The sequence below is a fragment of the Phaenicophaeus curvirostris genome, chromosome 9 (assembly GCF_032191515.1).
Source record: "Phaenicophaeus curvirostris isolate KB17595 chromosome 9, BPBGC_Pcur_1.0, whole genome shotgun sequence".
Classification (NCBI taxonomy): Eukaryota; Metazoa; Chordata; class Aves; order Cuculiformes; family Cuculidae; genus Phaenicophaeus; species Phaenicophaeus curvirostris.
Window position 1 is genome coordinate 17,968,761 of NC_091400.1, and position 21,111 is coordinate 17,989,871.

At 44.1% G+C, this 21,111-nt stretch overlaps 1 protein-coding gene across 1 annotated transcript; it reads left to right on the forward strand.

Annotated features, from left to right (window-relative positions):
• The first annotated feature begins 1,772 nt into the window (after positions 1 to 1,772).
• On the forward strand, positions 1,773 to 20,689 carry RBP3 (retinol binding protein 3). The gene is made up of 4 exons (XM_069864076.1): positions 1,773 to 4,932; positions 15,139 to 15,329; positions 18,306 to 18,448; positions 20,306 to 20,689. Exons 1-4 carry the CDS (start codon positions 1,891 to 1,893, stop codon positions 20,632 to 20,634), a joined length of 3,705 nt encoding a protein of 1,234 aa, XP_069720177.1. The 5' UTR covers positions 1,773 to 1,890; the 3' UTR covers positions 20,635 to 20,689.
• Positions 20,690 to 21,111: the final 422 nt, after the last annotated feature.

Here is a 21,111-nt window from a genome sequence, read left to right on the forward strand (position 1 = left end):
TGCCCTGCTGTGTTGTCCCTTCAGCACAGAGCTTGTGAATGTGAAGCTGCTCCTCTATGTCTATAGAGGACTTAATTGTCTTAGTCTTCCTGGTATGGCGGTCTGTAGCAGATCCCCACTGTAATGTCATCTCTCTTTTCCCTCCCTTTAAACCTGACCCATAAGCTCTTGGTTCCTCTTTCATCCCCAGTCAGAGCTCCAGCTCAGAGCTGGTCACTGACATAGAGGGCAATGCCCCCTTGCTTGTCTCCCTTGCCTGTCCTTCCTAAAAAGCCTCTATCCTTCCATTCCAACACTCCAGTCACAGGAGCCATCCTATCACATCTCTGTGATGTTAATTAGATCATAGCCCAGTGGGCTATTTTATTTGATCAATTTGTGTTTGTACATTATGTACAGACACAGATCAACTATAGGATGATGAAGCGATTCCTATACAGACATGTTGAAGGAAGGAACTTAACAAAACTCCTTTATTACTACAACTGAATGACCCAGAAAGGGGACTGCAGTAAACTTTGCTTATATGAGTGGCAGGCTTTATTCATTTTGCTTAGGGACATGGTTTAGTGGTAAAGTTGGCAGTGTTAGGTTGACATTTGGACCTGAGGATCTTAAAGGTCTTTTCCAACACGAATGATTCTGTGATTTTGTGATTCCATGACACTCATACGTTACACCAACAGAGTGCACCCAGCCAGGGTACATCCCACCATCTTTAAACTCTTCCTTCCACGTGAATTCATATGCAGCAACAAGTGACATTTTGAAAGCGATAAAAGAACGTGCTCTTCACAGATTCCCTAGTTTATTCTTGCAACTACTCCCAGCAAGCAGAATGGCTGGGGTAGCAAGTCATTTCAGACTAAAAGCCAAGAATCTATCCTTGTGTGTTTTTGGCATGTTATAATGAAGCTTTGAATGTTGACAACTCAGATGGGTAGAGCCTGCAGCTGCATCCCACATATGCTGATCCTCTTTCAAACTCTTAATATAATAGGGTCTTGAATACATTGTAAGCAGAAGAAAACACACACACACACATCCCCCAACATGTTCTATTTTGGTATGTTGAGCCTCAAGTCTATTGGCTAGGAGCTGTCTTCAGACATGGCCATATGTTACTCAACGGTATTACAAGTAAATCCTAATTGAGTGCAAATTATGAAGATTAAAGTCACCTCAGATTTAGCTTTATTATGTTGAGGCAAATGTATTTCAAAGTGCTGTTTAGAATGCCGGCAGTTCTCAGTACAGAAATTAGCAGAGTGTCATTAATTTGGATTTTATGAGCTGTTCCAAATGTCTGGAGTTCCTTGTTTGGACCCCTTAGTCATAGAATGCAAGAACAGTCCTTTGCAGCTCAGACTGAAAAACACTACAGACAATACATTGCCAACAGTTTCTGCAAAAATATTAAATATTAATACACCTAAGTCATTGAAGAATCTCCCGGTGTAAGCTTTTCATGAATAATGGTAAAATACTGGGTGACTTCTGTTCTAATTGTGGTTAACATTTAATTTCTTTTTCCACTGTCAGAGTAAGCTAGGACCAGTTTATAACAGTCAATGCATTATCTTTTGGAAACAATTAACAGAATGATCTTCCTGGATGGCTGAAATTTATTACTGTTTCATAAGAGGACTGTGAATTAGTAAGGAGCTGAACTTCATCTATTGGTGCACTTCAGATGATGCACTCCAATTTAATGAGATTAAAGGTTTAAGGCAGATAAAAGATTTTTATCTGTTCAGTGCACCTGGATTCAGCACAGGGATTTCAGTGTGATTCACAAACAGAGAGTCAGTGGAGAGCTACCTTCACATTGACCGATAAGAGCTTCTGACTTCTATCCTAAGTACAATTGCTTTTCTATACAAAGACAAAATGATCAGGACACATTTCTTCCTGTTTTCAGCACTGATCAGCATATCTGCTGAGGAAGTCTTTCAGCCAACTCTAGTGCTGGACATGGCTAAAGTCCTTCTGGATAACTACTGCTATCCTGAAAACCTAGTGGGAATGCAAGAGGCTATTGAACAAGCAATCAAGAGTGGCGAGATCCTGGACATCTCGGATCCGAAAATGCTGGCCAGTGTCTTGACAGCTGGAGTGCAAGGTGCTCTGAATGACCCAAGACTGGTGATTTCCTATGAGCCACCACCACATGCAGCTCCAAAGCAAGAAGCTGAGGCTTCTCCCACTCGTGAACAGCTTCTGAGTCTTATCGAACATGTGGTCAAATATGACAAGCTGCAGGGTAATGTTGGCTACCTGAGGATTGATTATATTATAGGAGAGGATGTTGTACAGAAAGTTGGAGCTTTTCTGGTGGACAAGGTGTGGAAGACGCTGATAGAGACATCTGCACTGGTGATAGATCTTCGTCACAGCACTGGAGGACAGATTTCTGGCCTCCCTTTCATCATTTCATACTTGTATGAAGCAGACAAGATGCTACATGTTGAGACTGTATATAATCGACCCTCCAACACTACCACAGAGATATGGACACTTCCAAAGGTGCTGGGAGAGAGGTACAGCAAAGACAAGGATGTCATTGTTTTGATTAGCCACCACACCACCGGAGTGGCTGAAGATGTGGCTTACATCCTCAAGCATATGAACAGGGCTATCACTGTCGGGGAGAAGACAGCTGGAGGCTCACTGGACATCCAGAAACTGCGTATTGGCCCCTCTGATTTCTATATGATGGTTCCTGTATCACGATCTGTGAGCCCCTTGAGTGGGGGTGGACAGAGCTGGGAGGTGAGTGGGGTGATGCCATGTGTGGCTACTGAGGCAGAGAAAGCCTTGCAGAAATCCCTGGACATCCTGGCAGTGCGCAGAGCAGTGCCTGGCACCACAAGCCGCCTCACAAAGTTATTAAAAGACTATTACAGCTTAGTGGACCGAGTGCCAGTGCTGCTGCAGCACCTCATCACCTCTGACTTCTCTTCTGTGCAGTCAGAGGAGGACCTGGCCACCAAGCTCAACACTGAGATGCAGACCTTATCTGAAGACCCCCGCCTGTTGGTTCGAGTCATGATGCCAGGAGAAGCTGCTGTCCCCCCTGCTGAGAAGCCAATTGCAGTGGCAGCTGACTTACCTGACAATGAGCAACTGCTGCATGCCTTGGTGGATACTGTCTTCAAGGTGTCCGTGCTGCCAGGCAATGTTGGCTACATGCGCTTTGATGAGTTTGCTGATGCATCTGTGCTTGCTAAGCTGGGACCTTATATTGTCCACAAAGTGTGGGAACCACTGCAAAATACAGAGAGCTTGATCATGGACCTACGTTACAACCCTGGGGGGCCTTCCTCCTCAGCTGTGCCTGTGCTACTCTCCTATTTCCAAGATCCTGCTGCTGGCCCTGTCCATCTCTTCACAACTTATGACAGGCGCACCAATCACACACAGGAGCACAATAGCCAGGCAGAACTGCTGGGCCAGCCCTATGGGGCTAAGCGTGGCATCTACCTTCTCACCAGCCACCACACTGCTACAGCTGCTGAGGAGTTTGCTTACCTCATGCAGTCCCTGGGCCGTGCCACACTGATTGGTGAAATTACAGCAGGAAGCCTCTCACACACCCAAACCTTCCCTCTGCTGCAGCCTGAGCAGGGAATAACCCACGGTCTAACTGTCACAGTTCCTGTTATTACCTTCATTGATAACCATGGGGAAAGCTGGGTGGGTGGAGGAGTTGTGCCTGATGCCATAGTGTTGGCTGAGGATGCACTGGAGAAGGCTGAAGAGGTGCTAGCTTTCCACAAGAATATGGGAGCACTTCTAGAGGGTACTGGGCAACTCTTAGAGGCTCACTATGCCATCCCAGAAGTGGCTGGTAAGGCCAGTGCTATGCTCAGAACCAAATGGGCCCAAGGAGGTTATCGATCAGCTGTAGACTTTGAGACGTTGGCTTCCCAGCTTACCAGTGACTTGCAGGAGGCCTCAGGGGATCATCGGCTTCATGTATTCCACAGCCATGTGGAACCAACACCAGAAGAACAGCTTCCCAACATGATTCCCAGCCCTGAGGAGCTGAGCTACATCATTGAGGCACTCTTCAAAATTGAGGTATTGCCAGGTAACCTGGGCTACCTTCGCTTTGACATGATGGCTGAGGCAGAAACCGTGAAGGCCATTGGACCCCAGCTGCTACAGATGGTGTGGAACAAGCTGGTGGACACGGATGCCATGATTATTGACATGAGGTACAACACAGGTGGCTACTCCACTGCCATCCCGATACTTTGTTCCTACTTCTTTGAGCCTGAGCCTCAGCAACACCTTTACACGGTCTTTGATCGTAGCACCTCCCGCAGCACAGAGGTGTGGACTCTCCCCAAAGTCACTGGCAAGAGATACGGCTCTGTCAAAGACATCTACATCCTAACAAGCCATATGAGTGGCTCAGCAGCTGAAGCTTTCACTCGTTCTATGAAGGACCTACATCGGGCTACAGTTATTGGTGAACCCACAGTAGGTGGTTCCCTTTCAGTGGGCATTTATCGTGTTGGTAACAGTTCCTTATATGCCTCTATCCCCAGCCAAGTGGTGCTCAGCCCAATCACTGGCAAAGTATGGAGTGTTTCTGGGCTGGAGCCACACATCACCATCCAGGCCAGTGAAGCCATGGCTGTAGCTCAGCGCATTGCCAACCTGCGTGCCCAGGTGCCGAAGACACTGCAAACTGTAGGCAAGCTTGTGGCCAAAAATTATGCGTTTGTGGACATTGGGACTGCCATAGCATCCAACCTCACCAAGAACACAAATAAAGACACTTATAGAAGGGTTAATACAGAAGAGGAACTGGCCAGGAGAGTGACTGCCAACTTGCAAGCTCTTTCTGATGATGAGCACCTGAAATTACTTTACATCCCTGAACATGCCAAGGACAGCATCCCAGGGATCATGCCAAAACAGGTACAGTTTTCTTGTACCCAGACATACTGATGCCTGCTAGAGTGGAAGGGCTGAGTCAGGTATCTTCTCACATTTCTAGCCCATATCATAAACCCACCAGCCTTTACTCAGAAAAGAAGCCAGTGTCTGAGTGGGTTTTGGAAGGTGAGCTCTGCCTGACACTAAGGCAAGTCAGGGCAGTAGCTTGTGGTAGTAGATGATAGTTCTGGATGCATGCATTTTGGGAACAACCCTCAGGCTGTGAATCTCTTTCACTTGCCATCCACCATAAGCAAATATGCAGGGCTTCACAGTTAGAGGGAAGATATCTCATTGTCTCTGTGATCCCCTCTCTTTCAGTGCTATGGCTTTTAAAGTTGCAATGAATTAATGCAGAAAGCCACTTGTTACGAACTGAGTTTATCATTTAAGAAAAATTTGGTTGTAACAGGGTAAATGCATACACCCGCAAAACCTGCAGATACATAATTTTAGTGAATATTTCTATGCATAATTGCTGTACCTGACTTCGGATACACCAGATTAACAAGCAAATCATTTAGTAGTGACAGTGGAAACTTATTCTGATTTTATCTCATGCTCAGCATCAGACAGTTTCCCAGTGAGCTAGAAATACTTTGGAAGAAGTATCTGGGTGGAAGTTAGGTGACCCCAGGGAGAAATTGATTTTTAATAATCTACTTTTGCCCTTGCTGTGTGGTTTGCATAACAGTCTGTGCTTTGTTCTGAGCCTGAGTATTTATACAGTGGTCTGCCTTGGCAGTCTTCCTTGTTCATTGTTGTGCTGGAGGGAGTTCCCAGGAGCATTTGTTAAAATTCCATCTTCAAATTAAAGGGAGGGGTAGGATAACCTGATCCCTTTCTTGGATGGAATTAGCTCCTTTCTGGCTACTGCTCTTACATGGCTATCAGAGACATCTTTTCTCCAGGGACTCATAAAATTACTTTTGAAGAGAATTCATTTGCCTTTGCAATGAACCAGAGTATACCAAGTGTCAGGTAACAATTAAATGCTTCCTGGGGGAGGAAATCTGTAGGCTTCCACCCTCTGAAGTTTTTGGTATGCATGATTTAAAGTGGGTGTCACCTCTGTGGTATTATCTCCAAAACTAAGTTCAAGGACAAAGTCTAAGTATTGCCAGAGGAGGACATTTTTTTCAAGTTTGTTAACCAAGAGATGGTGGCACCATTCTCACCTCTAAGCTTAAATGGAAATAATTAATTAAAGGATTTTTTCATTCTATCACTCTCTTTCTGTCCTACATTTGTTGGGTGTAGAAAACTTCACTCTAAAGATGTTTTTGGAACAGCTGCCTGCTAAATTATTAGCAACATATCAGCAGTGAAACATGGTAATTTCTCCCTTCTCTACAAAGTGGGCCCATCTTGCAAATTAATCATTGTTTTCACTGAAGGCTGTGAACACATATTGTTGGCTATTTTTGCCTGTTCAAACCTGACTTTATTCAGACCTTGAATGCTGAGAACAGAATCTACAGGACAAATATCTTATTTGTCACATACTGTGAAATTCTGAAGCTGATAGAGCTGGAGAGAAAAACACCATTGCACTAATTAATGCCTCTGTCTATCTCAGTTCCTTGTCAAACAAAATGATTGGAAGAAGTCAGGGATACACCCATAAGAAGGAAATCACATCAGTGTGGATGAAAATCAGGACAAATATGAGATTTCTTCAGGGGGAAATAATGCATTAAAAGCTCAGAAGAAGCATGGGTCTCTTTTGCTTCCAAAGGTATATGCATTCTCTCGTAGTGCTTGAGGAAACTGAGAAGCAAAAAACATGAGAAACCAGTTTTAAGACAAGACAGGGTGAGTGATAAAGTCACTGAAGTCGTTGAAGTAAAGGCTTTTCCATGTGATAAAGGTAAAAGAAAGTTCACCTATTCCACAGAGAACTGTGCAGCTGGAGAACCTTCATTTCCTGCCTTGCTTTTGCAGGGCTGAGAGGGATGCTTTCCATGGAACTTTTACCCCCATACCAATACCCAAGAGAGCAGTGAAGCTTACATGATGGCACTAACTGCATTTGTAAATTATTTTCTTTGACAGTGGCTCTTTTAATCTGTATCATGTTTATTCCTCAAAAACCTAAGAGCTAGTTTTTCTCTTGTGCTACCTACCTTCCAAGCCACCCTTTCCCTTGACAGTGGGATTTTCTTGATGATGACCTTGAGAGTGAAGCAGATCCAACACAATTAAATGAAAGTGACGATGAATAACTGCAGGAAGGATGGGATGGGACATAGGAGACAGACAAGTAAAATGCATGTAGACCTTTGCATCTGCTACACTAGAATAACTGCTGAAGCGTATTACAGGGTAGTGAATGTCTCCTCTGCAGCAGCAGCAGCAGCAAGGTCACTGCTAGATGGAGTTGTCTGCTGCATAAATGCCACTTTCCATAGTCAGAATTCCCAGAGGCAAATGTTGCATATATTGTTTACGAGTCAGAAAATAACATTCTGCTTATAATGCAGAGCTCTATAAACTTGCTGAAGCACAGTTCAATACTTCTTATTCTTCTGTTTGCCTCTCTTTCCTTGCAGTCGTATCTTCCTTTTCATATTGAAACATTTGTGTTCATGACTATCTGAGTATTGTAGACTACCAGTGGAAGAATAGCTGCCTGATTTTGGCAAATGTGTTATATCAGTTTTAAGTGATAAGAGTGTTCCCAAGTGTTCCAAACACCATCCACCTGCAAACTGCAAGGTTGGGGTTACAAGAGATGGGGAATGGCATCAAGTTCCTGCCAGACAAAAGAAACCTGCTCCCCTCACCCAGACACCAAAACCCCAGATCCCCCTGGTGAACAAGTACCAGGTGCTGCAGGTAGAATCCAACCCTGAGGATGAGGATGATGGCTCCCACAGCCTAGAATCTTTCCCTAGGCCTCATCATCCTCAGAAAAAGATAAAAACATCCTCCATTAAGAAGAAGAGGAGGGTGATTGTTGTAGGGGACTCCCTCCTAAAAGGAACGGAGGGACCCATTTGCAGACCAGACCCGCTCCACAGAGAGGTCTGCTGCTTACCAGGGGCATCAGTGAAGGAGGTAGCTAGAAAACTTCCTTCCCTGGTCCACGAGACAGACTACTATCCTCTGATAGTAGTCCAAACTGGTAACGATGATCTAGTAAACAAAAAGAGCAAAACCATCAAGAATGACTTCAGGGCCATTGGGAAAATGATGGAGGGCTCTGGGGCACAAATAGTATTCTGCTCCATCCCAAGGCTAAATAGAGAGGAGCTGGAACTTAGGAAGAAGAACTCAATTAATGCCTGGCTCCGAGCCTGGTGTGAGGAGAGGGGCTTTGGCTTCTTTGATCATGGGGTGACTCACGCACCCCAGGCTTTCTTGCTAAGGATGGGACACGTGTGTCTCCTAGGGGGACTAAAGCCCTTGCTAAAAACCTAGCTAAGCTCATAAATCAAGCTTTGAACTAGATGTGAAGGGGGAGGGGGTTGAGCCCAGGCTAGACAGGAACCAGCCTGGACATGGGGCAATGGTGATTTGGAGGGGGTGTGCTGGTGAGGACCACCAGTACATCACCACACAGAAAGTGGGGGAGAACACACCTGAGGGTGCTAAGGGAGATATGGGCACTCTGGAGGTAGCTACTCCAGTTACCAGGCAATTGGGAATGAACTCTGTTCCCTCTAGGAGGGCTGAAGGCTCGGCAGCTCAGCTGAAGTGCATTTACACCAATGCATGCAGCATGGGGAATAAGAAGGAAGAGCTGGAAGCTGTCGTAGGGCAAGGAGCCTATGATGTCGTTGCCATCACGGAAACGTGGTGGGATGACTCATATAACTGGAGTACAGCTATGGTGGGGTACGAAATCTTCAGGCGGGACAGGAAGGGTAGGAGAGGAGGCAGGGTAGCCCTCTTTGTAAGGGAGGACTTAGACACCATTGAGATAGATTGTGGCGATGAGAAGATTGAGTGCCTGTGGGTTAAAATCAGAGGAGCCCACCAGAAGGTAGATTTTGTGATGGGAGTCTGTTACAGACCACCCAGCCAAGGAGAAGCAGCTGATGAGCTCTTCTATAAACAGCTGGGGTTAATCTCTAGATCAATGCCTCTCATACTTGTGGGAGACTTCAATCTTCCTGATATCTGCTGGAAGTACAATAGAAAGCAGTCTAGGAGATTCCTGGAGTGCGTGGGAGACAACTTCCTTGCACAGCTGGTAAATGAACCAACAAGGGAGGGTGCCCTCCTGGACCTGCTGTTTGTGAACAGAGAAGGCCTTGTGGGGGATGTGGCAGTAGGTGGACGCCTAGGACAAAGCGATCATGAGATGATAGGGTTTTCTGTTCTTGGTGAAGTGAAGAGGGTGGTTAGCAGGACAGTAGCATTAAATTTCCAGAGGGCAGACTTTGAACTCTTCAGAAGGCTGGTTGGCAAAGTCTCATGGGAGACAGTACTTAAGGGCAAGGGAGCCCATGAGGGCTGGGAGCTCTTCAAAAAGTAAATCCTAGCAGCTCAAGAGAAAGCCATCCCCATGTTCCGGAAAAAAAGCCGGCAGGGGAGAAAACCAGCTTGGTTGAGCAGAGAGATCTTGAGGGATATCAAGAAGAAGAGAAATGTTTATGGGCTCTGGAAGAGGGGACAGGCCTCTTGGGTGGACTACAGGAGGGAAGTGAGATTGTGTAGAGAAAAAATCAGAAGGGCTAAGGCTCAACTAGAAATCAGATTGGCAAAGTCTGTGAAAGATAACAAAAAATCCTTCTATAAATATATAAATAATAAAAGGAGGACTAGGGAGACCATACGGTCCCTATTGGATGCAGAAGGAACAACAGTGACAGGGGATGAGGAAAAGGCTGAGGTACTTAACGTCTTCTTTGCCTCAGTCTTTAATTGTAAAGAAAGTCGTTCTGTCTGTGTACAAACCCAGGAGCTAGAGGAGCATAATGAGGCTCCCATGATCCAAAAGGAGGTGGTCAGAGCCTTGCTAGCCCAACTAGACAGTCACAAGTCTATGGGGCCGGATGGGATTCATCCAAGGGTATTGAAGGAGCTGGCGGCTGTGCTGGCCAAACCCCTTTCCATCATCTTCCAACAGTCCTGGAAGACTGGGAAAGTCCCACTGGACTGGAGGCTGGCTGATGTTGTGCCCATCTACAAGAAGGGTCGCAGGGAGGATCCAGGGAACTACAGGCCTGTCAGTCTGACCTCCATGCCAGGGAAAGTCATGGAGCAGGTGATTTTGAGTGCTATCATGAAGCACATGCAAGAGAACAGGGTGATCAGGCCCAGTCAACACGGGTTCACAAAAGGCAGGTCTTGCCAGACTAACCTGATCACCTTCTATGACAAAGTGACTCGGCTGCTGGATGAGGGAAAGGCTGTGGATGTGGTCTTCCTGGACTTCAGTAAAGCCTTTGACACAGTTTTGCACAGCATTCTGCTTCGGAAACTGTCAGCCTCTGGCCTGGACAGGCGCACACTCTCCTGGGTGGAAAACTGATTGGATGGCCGGGCCCAGAGAGTGGTGGTAAATGGTGTTAAATCCAGCTGGAGGCCAGTGACAAGTGGGGTTCCCCAGGGCTCAGTGCTGGGTCCAGCCCTGTTCAATGTCTTTATCAATGACCTGGATGAAGGCATTGAGTGTGTCCTTAGTAAGTTTGCAGACAACACTAAGCTGGGAGGAAGTGTCAATCTGCTGGAGGGTAGGGAGGCTCTGCAAAGGGATCTAAGCAGGCTGGACCACTGGGCAGAGTCCAGTGGCATGAGGTTTAACAAGGCCAAATGCCAGGCCCTGCACTTTGGGCACAACAACCCTGTGCAGTGCTACAGACTAGAAGTCTGTCTAGAAAGCTGCCTGGAGGAGAGGGACCTGGGGGTGTTGGTTGACAGCCGACTGAATATGAGCCAGCAGTGTGCCCAGGTGGCCAAGAAGGCCAATGGCATCTTGGCTTGGATCAGAAACAGTGTGACCAGCAGGTCCAGGGAGGTTATTCTCCCTCTGTACTCGGCACTGGTGAGACTGCTCCTTGCATCCTGTGTTCAGTTGTGGGCCCCTCACCACAAGAAGGATGTTGAGGCTCTGGAGCGAGTCCAGAGAAGAGCAACAAAGCTGGTGAAGGGGCTGGAGAACAAGTCTTATGAGGTGCGGCTGAGAGAGCTGGGGTTGTTCAACCTTGAGAAGAGGAGGCTGAGGGAAGACCCTGTTGCTCTCTATGACTACCTGGCAGGAGGTTGTAGAGAGGAGGGTGCTGGCCTCTTCTCCCAAGTGACAGGGGACAGGACAAGAGGGAACAGCCTCAAGCTCCGCCAGGGGAGGTTTAGGCTGGATATTACGAAAAAATTCTTCACAGAAAGGGTCATTGGGCACTGGAACAGGCTGCCCAGGGAGGTGGTTGATTCACCTTCCCAGGAGGTGTTTAAGGCACAGGTGGACGAGGTGCTAAGGGGCATGATTTAGTGTTTGATAGGAATGGTTGGACTCGATGATCCAGTGAGTCTCTTCCAACCTGGTTATTCTATGATTCTATGATTCTAAGTGACTTTTTTGGCCACTTGATAATGTCCAAATACTTTTAATGCACTCTTCATACCTAACAGAATTTTTATGTTAATGTTTTAGATGAGAAGTTGAAAATCATGATTAGAGGAAAAAAGACAAAAAGGAATCCTTTACAAAGTGAAATTGTTCCTGCATTTGAAGTCCTTTAGCAGAATATTGTCCTTGCTGATGGAGGCAAGAATTGCAGATGTTTCACCAGAAAGGAGTATAGTTTGCTTATGTCCCTTCATCAGTGAGTGAAATCAAAGTGCTTGGCCTCGAATTGTCAAGACAGATAATCAAAGTGCTACATCTATTGCTAACAGGTGGAAATAAAATGATGTGGGCCCATAAAATGCTGGTTTATATCTACATAACCACAGTAAAGTCAGTGGAACTATACAAGTTCACGCAAGGCAAAAAAATGTCTCATGTCTTCAGATTCAGTAAGATGCTGTTTCAAATTTTAAGAGAATAATCTGTTCTCTTCTCCATGGTAAATAGAACAAGAAGTAATGCGCTTAAACAGTAGAAAGTAGGAAACTCAGGCTGTTTATGCTATAGGTTAGAAGTATCTTTGTAATAGTAAGGCTACTGATGTACTAGACTGAGATGCCTGGAAATCGCTCAGTGATACAGGTGTTTTCAAGAGCAAGTGAACACTGGCTGTCAGGGATATAGCTGATCCTGCGCAGTCCTTGAGCTGGGGTACCTGCCAGGATGGATGGTTCCATTCCAGACTGTAAGGGTACAGAATGAACCCAAATGTCATACTAAGAAAGAAAGGTGCAACCCCACAACCCAGCCCCCAAGACCTCATGGTTCTTAAACCAGTTTCAGGATTTACAATTGCACAAGACTGTGGGCTGATAATATTTTAAGAGCTGGAAGTTGACAAGCCTAGTAGTCTTAATGGAAATAGGAGTTACATTGCAATGGCCAGCACAAAATTAGCTATGAAAATACAATTTCCCTCTAAATAGACAAAACAACTTAGGGGGAGGTGAAAGGGGAGAAAAGAGGGAAGAGAGAGACAGCTGCAAAAGTACTTTCCCCATTGTTGGAGTATGTATCAGTAGCACAACTAAGGAAGAAGCTCCCTGCATGAGTCCCAGGGCCGCATTCTAGGTCCATTTTGTGCCACATCACTTGTTCCAATTAGAGCACTCATTTGTGGAAGGAAACTGGAGAATAGGTCTGGAAACCCTCATAGTTAATGAAAACAAGTCTTCCTTGGCTTAAGTGATGTTAGGTTGCAGGCCCAGCTTTCTAGCCACATTGCTTATGGTGTTCTTACTAAGGCACCTGAGGGTTTGTAGTTAACATCAAGTCATTTGTATGTAAACATCGCCTGACTGAGCAGCAAGATCTTACTTTCAGCTGCATCCTGTCCCAGATTGTCCTTGGCCTGCAAACAGAGCCCTGCCTTCAGAAGGAGAATATGCTGTTGCTCTCTGAAGCCAGACACATATCTTTAGGTACCAGCAGTACATGGCCCATGGTGCCAGTGTCATGAATCTGCAGTTTTCCAGGATAGTAGCTCTCTACTGTCAGTACCAGTTTCCTCCTCTCTTTTGCTCATTCTGGAGGCTTTCCTCACCCCTGCAAAATTAGATTCTGAGCACTTTTTTTCCAGACTTCTTTTCTTAGAGCCTTTAAAACAGACATTTTCATACCTTTTCCTGCAGCAATGAAGATGAAGAAGTTTTTCATTAAGATTCTTCCATATTCATTATTAGCTTGAAGAGCAACCTGCCTGCTTTAAAATCTGTAATGTATTTCCAAGAGTTAGCAACGTTGCTAGCAAGTCCTGAAGTCCTCAGTGAACAAAGATGTCATGCAATACAGTAAAAGAACAAGTAGAAAAAAAAAATTACCATATGTAGACAGAGAGGTTATTCTTAATCAACGTGTTCATGGGTATGCATCTAGCAGTTATTGTTGTCTACAGAGCTAAGAAATCTGTGTGTTCAGTTAAAATATCATTAGTAAGTGGCTGAGAGTTACACATCAATTTTATTTGTAGATGTTACCAATGAGTGATGATTTTTTCCTCCTGGGGGAACATAGTACCTCTGAATTAGATATAAGTTCTGACAGAACAATGCAATGCATGCTGGATATATTCTTCCAAACTGTAATTTGTTAATCAAAGTACAGTGGGCAGATCAAGTAACATTGCTGTCACTGGGTAGTCAATTGGAAATGACAAACTCAGTAGTGCTGGACTGATATATTTACAGTCTAGATACAACGGTTATTTCCACAAAATACAGTGAGAAAGAAGGGTACAGGAAAGAACTCAGTAGAATTTGCTCAGATCAACTACTACTGGCCAGCAGCTTTTAAATTAATGTTGGAAATTTTGGTAGTTTTGGCATACTGAAGGTGCTGAATGATGAAGCAGCCCAGGGCAGCAAAAAGTGACATATGGTGGGTAATTTTTCCCCAGGCAAAAGTAAAATGCTTGAGCTGTGTCAAATACAGCTGCATTCACACACCTTGGAAACCTTCTTTCGCTGTGTCAGACCTACTTTTGGCAGGAGCGCAGCCCCAGGCCAGAGCACTACATGCAGGGCAGAAAATTGCCTGACTCCTCTACAACTGCAGAAAGGAAAGCTCATGCCTCCCAAAATCTGTGGCATGTTGCAGATTGGAAAAGCATCTTTTAACATATTGCTCACTGCTGACTGCTTGTTGTTTTGAGTATAAAACTATGGATTGTCTGGGGATGAGCCGTGGCAGAGGACAACTGGTTAAAAAGCAAGTATAAAATCATTTTCACAGCAACCCTGAGGAGAAAAGACCAAGCTGTTGAAGGTCACATAAGTCGTATATATCCCAAAGCCTTATCTCCTTAAGCTGAATGAAAGCCTTCCATTTTCAGACACATACATGCATGCAGAACATAAGTTTGGCAATAGAAGCAGGCTATATCTCCAGTGCATGTAGGGGTTACTAGGATAACTTTATTAGTTGGCTACACATTGCTATTAAAAAAAAGTCTGTTGTTTAATAGCGTAAGATAAACAAAATTAAATTAATCACAGCCTAACACATGAGACCCCAGGCACATGGCCACCATATAAGAGATTTATCATGTCTGCCTCATGAGTATCCTAGCACACACCCAGCACATCAGGTTCTTCACTGTCACAAGGACTAGCTCATTAAGAGGAGCTGGGGCCACCCTCACCTGTAGCCAGCAGTTGTTTGTCAGCTGAGGCCAATCAAGGGTTTATAAATGTCCCAAGTGCCTTATTGTAAAAGAACTGCTAAAAGAAATAAGTGGGTTTGGGTAGCACTCCTGGGATAGTGGTCTATGCTGCAGTCTGAGGAATGGTTCTTTTGGCCTGCTCAGCCTCTTTGGTCCAAGGAAATTCCTGTATTTTTGAAAAATAAACTGAGCTGTGATAAATATGTGCCTGATCCAGGTTCTGGGCATGATATTGATGCACATTATACTGGGCAAACAGTGCAGCAGCCAATGCCAATGTATGTTTAATATGCACAATTCTTAATATCATTCATTATGTTCTTTAAACTTGGTCACACTCCTCACATCTGTCCCACCTGGACTGAATTTGACCCACATAATTCTTTTTAAATCTTGTGCCAAGCTGTCAGTGCCAACAAATGATTTGTTTTGTTTTTCCAAACTGTTTCAGATCCCTTCTCCAGAAGCATTTGAAGATCTGATTAAATTTTCATTCCACACAAATGTATTTGAAAACAACATCGGCTATCTGAGATTCGATATGTTTGGAGACCGTGAACTTCTAACCCAGGTGTCCAGCCTACTGGTAGAGCATGTTTGGAAGAAAATTGTTCACACAGATGCATTAATCATAGACATGAGGTAAACTTTTGAATGGCAAATAACCAAAGCTCTTTCAAACCAGCATTTTATTTGTAACAGTGAGTTAGCTTTACATGGCTTACCGTCCTGTTTACAGGCTAACATTGCTGGGATTAAATGAGAAAAGGAAAACAGCCAAGGAAAACAATAACAGTCTGGAAGTATATCTCAAGATAAACTGTACCATCACTTGAGATGTTTAGACCTAAATAGGCAATTTAGGGAATATATTTCAGAATGCAATTCTGGATTCCTATCCTGTTTTCTTTTTCTGATTTCTTTCTAATCTAACTCTGCATGTGTCTTGTATTAATTATATATATATATGACTTGGTTTAATCTGTTACTGCAGGCAGTAGTCAAGTGATTGAACAGTCAAAAAAACCAGACCATGTGTAGAGCTCTGTTACAACATCTAGTCTGCCCTATCTGCAGTGCAAATTTATCCTGGGCAATCAGTCCTGTACAGAATGACCCTGGTTCACAGGGCACAAAGGTGGCTTAAAGGTACTATAGCACTCCTAGGCCCTGTTGTAGCAAGCTACAGCATCATACAGAATCACACAGAACCACAGAAGCACCAGGTTGGAAAAGACCTCTTGGATCATTGAGTCCAACCATTACTATCTGCCCCTAAACCACGTCCCTGAGCACCTCATCTAACCATCTTTTAAATACTTCCAGGGATGGTGACTCAACCACCTCCCTGGGCAGCCTGTTCCAGTGCCCAATGACCCTTTCTGTGAAGAATTTTTTCGTAATATCCAGCCTAAACCTCCCCTGGCGGAGCTTGAGGCCATTCCCTCTTGTCCTGTCCCCTGTCACTTGGGAGAAGAGGCCAGCACCCTCCTCTCTACAACCTCCTGCCAGGTAGTCATAGAGAGCAACAGGGTCTTCCCTCAGCCTCCTCTTCTCAAGGTTGAACAACCCCAGCTCTCTCAGCCACTCCTCATAAGACTTGTTCTCCAGCCCCTTCACCAGCTTTGTTGCTCCTCTCTGGACTCGCTCCAGAGCCTCAACATCCTTCTTGTGGTGAGGGGCCCACAACTGAACACAGGATGCAAGGAGCAGTCTCACCAGTGCCGAGTACAGAGGGAGGATAACCTCCCTGGACCTGCTGGTCACACTGTTTCTGATCCAAGCCAAGATGCCATTGGCCTTCTTGGCCACCTGGGCACACTGCTGGCTCATATTCAGTTGGCTGTCAACTAACACCCCCAGGTCCTTCTCCCCCAGGCAGCTTTCTAGACAGACTTCTCCTAGTCTGTAGCACTGCACAGGGTTGTTGTGCCCAAAGTGCAGGGCCTGGCATTTGGCCTTGTTAAACCTCATGCCACTGGACTCTGCCCAGTGGTCCAGCCTGCTTAGATCCCTTTGCAGAGCCTCCCTACCCTCCAGCAGATTGACACTTCCTCCCAGCTTAGTGTTGTCTGCAAACTTACTAAGGACACACTCAATGCCTTCATCCAGGTCATTGATAAAGATACTCCTGCTTTCAACTTAGTATTCTATTGGGCAGTCCAGCATGTCAGCGTGTCAACAATGCTTCAAATCTCATTAGCCAGCAGATGGCATCCCTTTGTTGCCAGCTATCAAAACAGACGAATATCACAAATATACTCTTCCCATACAGTATTTAGTTAAGTCATTCCCTTGTTTTGGTCCAGAGCTAATGTTTGTGAGCCCAGAACATCCTAAATATCTAGTAAAGAAATTAAGACCTTTGTAAGAACTTGTTTTTAATGCTAGAAGCACTTAGGTCCATTGCCATCGTGGAGCTGTCAATACTTGGTAATCTTCTTAATATTCTGGGATTTGCAGCATGTGCAGGAACAGATGAGAACAGAGTGATGAGAGCAGAGAGAGATCTCTGCAACCATAAACGTACACCCATGATTGAATTCAAATTCAGCAAAGGCACCACCATCTTCCAATAGACTTTGAGATAGGACCAGGACTTTCCTATTTCTTGCCCTAGTTTTCGGTCAGCTGCTGTCTGGGATACACTAAAGAAGTTTATTTCATTTCTAGCCAGTCAGAGTGTGAGTCCAGCATACAGCTCCCAAATGCTGCAAAATAACAAGGTAGCTTATTGTCTAATCCTCTTCTGGAGGTGAAAAACTTAGTTATGGACTGGACTGAACAAAACTCATTTTCTAGCAAATTTTTGCTAGAATGTCTGTTGCCAAGCTCTCAACTACAGGAAAGCATTGTATCTATATCCTACTAATGAGCAAAGTGAAATATTTCCAGGGCTGTATGTGCTCTAGTACTAGTGAAAAGTGACAGATAAAAAATAATTTCATATTCCATTGTGTATATTCATAGCAGGTGTTCTCCAACGACACTTAGGCTCTCCAGTAAACTTAATCTTCAGAAACTGGTAAAATTAAGCTACAACCGAAGTATTCAAAAATGGCTATCTTAAACAAAACAGCCAATGCAATCTTTAGGCACAGAAAGAAATGTCTGGATCTTGTATGTTGCTGGACACCAAGTACTCTCATTGTATACAGAAGGAAATAAGAATACAATAGTTCTAGAAACAGATGTTGTTTAAATTGGGATCTACCTTTATATATTAGGATTTAGGTATCTACTCACGCTGCCAATGTCAGTAACAGCATGGGTAATTCAGAGTAGAAGAATAACAAGAATCTGGTGTTTCTCTGCAGATTAAGTCTTTGCTTACTTTCTGATTTTTTTTTCCAGGTTGAACAAGATAAAAATAGACCATTCCATTTTATGTTTGCTTTTGAAGTCAGTTGAGGGCAATAACAGTCCAAGAATCTTAGACAAGATTTTGTTTCTCTGATAAATATACCAAAGCTGATAAGGGTAAATGAAATGTAAATGTATCAAAATGTAGCTATAACCCCTTTCTGCACAGATGTTAGGGAACAATACTTGGAATGGAGAATTACTGTCTTCAACAAATTTTCGGTTGTTTCCCTAACATTTTTAATTTTTTAAAAGGTACAATATTGGAGGCTCCACCACTTCCATTGCAATCCTATGTTCATACTTCTTTGATGAAGGATACCAAATTCTCTTGGACAAAGTTTATGACAGACCCAGTGACTCAGTAAAGGAAATATGGACCCAGACACAACTCAAAGGTAAAGTGGTGATTTTTGTTTAGAATACCTTTTCATTATGTCTCTCTTTGTGTATTTTGAAGTGAACCGTTAGACATCATAACTCATTTGATGAAAGCACCTGCCATGATTAGCTTAAGCTGTCAAAGAATGTAAAATAAAATGTGCACTTCAGCCATGTCCCTCAAAGCCATCCATCAATAACAGTTTATCACTCCTAGGAACTGGGTAAATTAGGCACAGAGGTTTGTAAATTGGTCTCCAGAAGATTAGCTGAACACTGTGTAAAGCAGTTGTGACTTGCTCCTTTTAAAAGTTGCCAAAATTAAAAATAAATCCTGTGCTGCCTAGACATCTAGTAATATCTTTTCCAATGCTCACACATAGTTTTATATGTAGCTCCTCATCTCCTAACTGTTAAATCCACTGTTTCAGTGAATGAAAACATCCACAATAGCTCCGTTTGTCCAGAGAATGCAAGAGAGAAAGAAAAGCACTAACTGTTGGCATCTGAGTGAGCATTTGGCAAAGTATCACACACCCAAACAAACTCACATGCACGCACCCTGCCCCAGTGCTCATGGAAGCTGAAAGGATGCTGCAACATGGAGAAACAGAGCTCTTTAGCACCATACAGTGCAGTTAGAGTGCTAAAAAGCCTCAAATATTGACTTTAATTATTTTCCCCTTTAAAGCTAAGATGGTATCAAAAAAAAGTATCACAATGGTGTCTGCAATTATTGGCTTGGAGCATGCTGAAATAGTTAAACATTTTCAACAGGCTGCAGAGTTCATCTATTTTCCCACGCAGTCAGAGCTGGGTGGTGCTAAGGGATGTGATTACTATCGACACATTCCAGTTCCCATCAAAGAGAGCAGGCAGACTCATTAAGTTCAGAGGAGATGGATGTGGTCTTGTGTTATATGTATCTACTGTGAAAAGGGTCTTCAGATGGATATTGCAACTATAGTGAAATAAGAAGATCATCACACACAAGACAGTGTGAAAATTAATCACCATGCTATTGACCCCTCTCTTACAGTTTAGTATGAGAATTATATGTTGTACAGTAACTTCAAGAATGACATTTTGAGAGCAGTTTAGAGTGGGTTTGAAGTTATCAAGTCCCACTTATGATGCATTGGCCACCTTTTCACAGGAACTAAGATCTCAGTAAGTATCTAACATCTTCAGATACATTGAAAATAGAGTGCAAAAAGCCTCCTACTCTTGTCAGCTGGTTATTGTGAGAAAATGAGATAACTTGACTCAGATCCTAATAAGAAAGGAGTATTTGTTTAAGGGCTTGGGACAAAGGCCATGCAACAGCTTCCATTTACAGACTATAAAAAGGCTGAGGGAAACCACTATAATTATAATTTCATAAAATGCCACCTGTGTAGTTTTCAGGCCAAGCTCTGTGACAGCCATGTTCCTAGAGCAGGAATGAGAGTGAAACTGAAGATTCTGTTGGCTGTGCTTTGAGGGTTCCTGCTGGAGCAGCGGAAAATGCTGCTTTTCTCACTTGCCTATCCCGCTCCTCTGGTGGAATCTTGAGCTCCTGTAAAACTCAAAGCCACTAAAAAGCCAGCAGTAGTAAGCTGGAGCTGCTGTTTGTGCTTCTGAAGCTCATAGCTAGAAACTGATGGCACAAGAGCTCCACATAGGATGCCTGTCTTTTTTATAGTATAGAGGCTAGGCTAGTGTAAAAAGTGCTTTAATACCACCGCAGAGAGGAAGTACATTTCCTAATTTCTTTGGCTGTTAGTAGCAAGTAGGGAATGAAGTGAGTTGTATCATGACTCTTTTTGCTCCACAATGCAAATAAATTTCTGGAAACTGATGTGTTTTCTGATGCTTTTTATCTTTTCTCTCAGGGGAAAGGTATGGCTCTCAGAAGGGGCTAATAATCCTTACCAGTGCTGTGACAGCTGGAGCTGCTGAAGAGTTTGTATACATCATGAAGAGACTCGGCAGAGCTCTCATCATTGGGGAACAGACCAGCGGTGGCTGCCATTCCCCACAGACATATCAAGTAGACGATACCAATTTCTACATCATCATCCCCACCTCCAGATCAGTGACCTCTGCAGAGAGCGCTTCTTGGGAAGGGAAAGGGGTCTCTCCTCACATAGAAACACCAGCTGAAGCAGCACTAATCAAAGCAAAGGAGATGCTTAGTGCTCACCTGCACAGCTCTAGATAGCCCAGTGGGGGAATGTGCCCCTAGAAAAAAAAGTAGGCTGTAAATTTCAAAAGAGACAAAGGGTCTTATGCTCCCAGAGGCTGAACTCTGGGATCCCTGAGGGGTTTGGGAATCCAGAGTGTGATTTAGCCATAATTTAGGTAACTAATGTAGAATTAAGACCCTTAAAATCTCTGAGTGTATGTGCATATATGCATGTGAGCAAATGTGCAGGCTACAGGTGCTCCTCTTTGTGGTATCCATTTGGCTCAATATGCCATAGGTTGTTTACTAAGCCTAGTTCCAACATAAGACGTTGCAAGTCCCTTCTGCTACGCAGAATAATTCACAAGCATAATCAATGGTACCATTTTGAGCAGCAGAAATGGATTTGGGTTCCTCTCAACTGAGGGAGGCTGCACAATGGAGTCCCATTTTTTGTGTGAGTTTTCTAGTGACAAAGTTCTTTGGAAAGGAAATGTCCCCAAATGTAAATTC